This window comes from Olea europaea, chromosome 23 (genome assembly GCF_002742605.1).
Source record: "Olea europaea var. sylvestris chromosome 23, O_europaea_v1, whole genome shotgun sequence".
Taxonomy (NCBI): Eukaryota; Viridiplantae; Streptophyta; class Magnoliopsida; order Lamiales; family Oleaceae; genus Olea; species Olea europaea.
In genome coordinates this window covers 8,499,233-8,504,510 of record NC_036259.1, presented here as the reverse complement: position 1 = coordinate 8,504,510, position 5,278 = coordinate 8,499,233, and the positions used below count along the sequence as shown (strand labels likewise).

At 37.8% G+C, this 5,278-nt stretch overlaps 1 protein-coding gene across 1 annotated transcript in view; it reads left to right on the top strand.

Annotated features, from left to right (window-relative positions):
- The window catches only part of LOC111371995 (condensin complex subunit 2-like), a 14,180-nt gene that overhangs the window by 4,639 nt on the left and 4,263 nt on the right, over positions 1-5,278 (top strand). The window contains exon 7 of the mRNA XM_022994136.1: positions 232-411. Coding sequence (XP_022849904.1) covers positions 232-411 — 180 coding nt within the window. The remainder of the gene's footprint in view (positions 1-231; positions 412-5,278) is intronic.

Here is a 5,278-nt window from a genome sequence, read left to right as displayed (position 1 = left end):
AATGTCACATTATTTTGGTGACCGCTAAGTGAATCATATTTGACTACATTTTAATGTTTTTCCCTTCCCTCCCTTTCCTCTCTACATCGCTTTGTATCCCACATCATTTTATATGGAGTGTTACACTTCTATAACTTAAGATTTTTGTTATTTATTTGTATTTTTCCCTTTGTACACTAATGCATATCTTTATCATGTCTTATCAAGAATCAATCAAAATTTCCAAATTAGTTCTGTTTGAAGACGAGTGCTAACCCTTTGTCGTGGTTAGATGAAGTAAGTCCACAAAGAGATGACTATGGAGAAATGCCATCATGGGATGATGAAGGTGGTTTTGGAGGCACGTTTGATGATGGAATTTCTTATAGTGATGCTGATGAGTCAAGCACTTTGGTCTCTCAACCTCGACAGGTTAGCATCCTTGCCCCATAGATATTATAATTTTACGATGTTTCAATTTATTGGTGTTAACTTACATGCACACATTTATATAGATCATAAAATATTTCATCCATATAATTCTTACAATATACAATCTATCTATCTCTCTAGTTAGCTATCCATCCATCCATCTAGCTATCTATCTATATGTATGTTAATATATATATGTGTGTGTGTGTGTGTGTAGCTATAGGTATAACAATTGTATTACCACGGTTCGTGATACTTGATAAAAGATGTTAAATTTTTCAATATAAAATTTTGAGGTGCTATTATCTCATATGGAGAGTTGAAGCCTCAAGCCCTAAGGTAAGGATGTTAGCCAAGCCTATGTTTTCTACAATTTCCATGTTTGTTCTCCAGTTTATAGATAGGAGCCCTTCTCTGATAGAAATTCTACATGTAAGGCATTAATAGCATCTCGAGAAAAAAAAACTGGTGTTTAATTTTTTTAGATACATACGTATTGTTTTTGATATTCTCAATCTATTTTATTTTTGATTGGACGCGACTTTCTTTCTCATCTACTTAGCATTCATTCAAGAGCATTTTGTCGAATTATCCTGTTTGTAAACTGAGAAGCTCATGTCTAAAACTTCTAAATGCTACTTATTCAATTTTATTTAGGCTTCAGTTTTGATTTTTAAATATTAAAATTTTAAACGTTGCCGATGACATCTGATGCTGGATAAAAAGAAGAGAGCAAGAAAGAGGGGAGAATCGGAGAGAATTGGGAGGGGGGACTGGAGAAGAGGGAGAAATCAAGGAGGAGGAGAGGAGAAAGAAGCCATAGGCAACAAACCGCCAAAATATTCTTCAATTCATCAAACTAATGAAATTACATGTCAACTTAGGTTTAAATAGTAAAAACAAAACTCTACCTAGAATGGACTTTGGTCAATACAAGCCCAGTTACATAAATGGAATCTAAAACATAAATAAAGTCCAACTAAAAATAAATAAAATAAATTATGTCCTTATCAACTCTCTCGAGGTGGGAGAAAAACTCGATCCTGTCGAGTTGATACATTATTATAGGCTGCAGTCAATCTAATACTCCAAATGCTTCAAGTCAAGCCATGGGGGGACGATTTTTCTGAAGAACCAAGTACCAAAATTTCAAGATTGATAGTACTGAAAACTGTAGCTTATTCCCAAAAATATGATCTCGTCAAGGGGGTGGTCTTTCCTTCTAATCAAGTACTAATACTGGACTCCAAATGATCAATACTCATGCACCTCATCTTCAAAATTTTCAAATGATTGTACATAAGGAGAGGTATAAGAAGCAGGTCAATCTACCCAACAAACAAGGAAGTACTGAATTTTGCCATCATTGGTTAATACAATACGTTCATCTAAAATAATATCAATTTTATCTTTGTGTGCTGTGATATGTGGTATTGAGGTAGAAATATCAACATAGTCAAGTTGGGGGTACACAAAGCTAAGTAGAAAAAGGATCATTAAAGGGCATAAAACGGTGTTTGTAAGTAACGAAGTCCTCAATATTTAGAGTAGAGTGGTAGCCAAAATGTGATGAGAGATCAATGATATATGTATTTGGACCAACATGCTTTAAAATTTCATAAGGATCAGCACTAAAGGCTTGCAATGTAACATAATCCTTAATATTAAATTCAAAATTTAGCTTATGCAAATCAGTTTGAAGTAGCCGAAGTTCATATAATGCATTACTTGTTTCAAATTGTTTATTGATCTCATTATGCAAGTTGTGAAGATGATGTACAAATGCCTCAGCTGACATAGACACACTAGCACTTGGGGACATTGGAATAAGGTCTGAAGGCATCTTAGACTTATAACCCTGAATAGCTTCGACGAAACTCGTACTTATAAATCGATTCACAAAAATGTTATATGCAATTTGAGTTGTTGGAAGGATCAAATTCCAATTCTCCATATTTTCCTTGAAAATGGCATGATTACGTAAATCATCAGGACCTTTGGGTTGGATAAAGGTACGACACACAACACTTGACTGAGAGGTATTGAGAACAAGAGGTACAGCACCTAGAGTTATAGGAAAAGTCCGGATACTACCTAATGAGGTGTCCTCATTATCATCCAAGTCATCAAAATCTTCAAGTTTAGGTTCATAAACTAGACCTTTTAATGGCTCATCTATTACATTCTTTCTTTCTTCCTTCCATGGTTAAGGCTCGACTAGAACATTCGGAAGAGATGTGGCCAAAGTCCTTATAGTTGAAACAATGCAAGTGAGAAGAAATAGATATGGGAGGTCCTAGAAAGGATTTAACAGGAGGAGGTGTCATTGATTTGGAAGGAACATCAGACGAGGAAGGCTCTATGATAGACTTATGACGAGGTGGTGCTGATGAGATGAGTGAACGATGGTGATTACACTTTTCATATGGAGTACTAATAAGTAACTCGTAGTTTCGAGCTAAAGAGTAAGCGTGATCAAGAGCAGTGACACCTCGAAAGAAAAGCTCACGCCTAAGTTCCTCTCTTAGACCTTCGATAAACCTACTCAAAGTCAGGTACTTATCCTCAAAGACATGACATTTCATTCGAGACTCCTCAAATTCAGCAATATACTTAGTCACTAACTGATTTCCTTGTTTAAGGGTAGTCCATTGAGTAAAAATTTCAAAATCTAAGCAACTATCGAAAGTAGGAGCATCCACTTTAATGTTTCTATAGGAATGCTCCTCATGACGTGGAAGAGAATGAGTACCATGAGTAACTTGATCCCTATCCTTACGATCGTGTCGAGAATGTTTTCGATCACCCTATCGATGATGATATTGTTTATTATGGGATACTTCAAAGTTAAGAACACTAGTCAAACGAGGGGTTTGCTCAAAACTGTTCATTCTACAATGAGGATTCTACTTTTTTCACGAGTGGCAGCCATTTTAGTTTGAACAGCCGCTAATTGATTTTGTAATTGTGCCAATTGTCGGGTGAGGGGCTCAATTTGAGAAAGGTCCATGGTAAAGGTACTAAAACTAGAGGTAGTAACGCAACCCCTATGCAATGCAATACTACCTAAATGAAGTGCAATAGAGAAATCAATATGCAACACGGGCCAACAATTAAAAACCTCAATATGAAATTCTCTCTCTCCTTTCTTTTCCCTTTTTTTTTAAAAACAAAGTTTGGGGTTACATAATTCAAATATGTAAGTTAATAGTGCTGATACTTGTAAATAATAAAGCAAGAGTCTAATTGATTTGTCAAAACTTCCAATCTCGTAGATAAATAGGGTAACAATGGCAATTTAGTGAGTGACTCCAGTCAAGTGAAGCTTACGACTGAAGTTATGAGAGTAACATCAACACAAAAAATGTAAACGATGCACTTTAAAAATGAAATGGCAGTATAAATCAATGAGAATTAGGAGACAGTGATTCCCTGTTGTCTAGTTGACCTCAAGCGGCTGTAATGGTGCTTTGTGATCGGTGGAAGCAGTTGGTAACGGAGACAGTTAATTGCGTGGTTGACGAAGTCGGCTGCAATCTTTGAGAAAGTTGTTAAACAATTGGGCCCTAAAGATTGGGCCGGTGGTGGGTCGCCGACGATGAAGTTGTTGTCGGTAGAATGGCAGTGGTACTCGGTGAAAGTTACGGAGGTTTCTGGTACGTGACAATTCTGGATGAATTAGGCTTCTGTGTTGTACCATGCTGGCGTGATTTGCTGGCTGGGATTGTGCAGTGGTGGTGGCCCGATTTGCAGGTAGTGGTTGATGGTGGCTCAGGTGACATCTATGGGCAGCGATGTTTATTGATTGCTGGTGGTGGATTCTGATTGTGAGTGGGTTTGTTGTTGAAGTGAAGAAGCGAAGCTGGGCGATGATAATGGCAGGTGTCGACGGTTGAGATGCAAACGGTAGGGAGGGCTGTGTAATTTGCGGTGAGCGGTAGTTGATAGTGGTAGTGATTGATGATTTTGTGGGGGTCGGGGACGATAGATGAAGGAACTGTGGGGTTTGTATGGCAGCGGTGGAAATGACTAATGATTAGAGTTGAAGATGATGGCGGTGGTGAAGAAGCAGGTCACGTGGTTGCCAGCGTGAAGGTCGTCGGCGGGAGTAGCGGCTGATGGGTCGCCGGAGTGGGGGATTGAAATTCTGAAGCTGCGTCGAATATGGATGTTGGCTTGATCGAAGAAGATTGGGTTGAAATCGTATGGGCTAAGGTGAGTTAGGTCAAGTGAATGAGATTGGGTAGTTGGGCCTGATGAGTTTGTCATTTATTGAGCTTGGGTGCGATATTAGGTTGCTTGTTTTTATGTTAAATGGATTGGGACATATGGGTTGAATGTGAAATGGGCTGCTGGATTTGGGCTTGTGGAGAAGGAACGTGTGTGGGAATATAAGAGTTGAGTTGGAAGTAAGTGGGCTGTGTATATGGAATAGAATTAGGGCTAGGGTTTGTTGTAGGTGTTATATGGTGCCAACGTGTGATGAAAATGTAGTAAGGGTGAACAGTACAATGGAACTGAAATTGTAGCAGATCTGTAACAAATTTTTCTCTGTTTTTTTTTTTGAAATTGCAAAAAAAAAAAAAAAATGAAATTTCGAGTGTGAACAGTAACGATTTTTTTTCCAACTAAGAAAGAAAATTTAAATAAAAGAAGACTACTACATTACTACAAATTCCTTCGTTTGTATTGTTCTACAAGTTTTTGAAAAGTGGTTATGAAAAAGTTTTGGATTGTAGATGAAAAATTACTCAAGTTTCGACTCTGATATCAAATTTGATGCAAGATAAAAACAAGACAGCAAGAAAGAGGAGAGAATTGAAGAGAATGGGGGGGGGGGGGCCCCGGGGGGGGGGGGAAAAAAGGG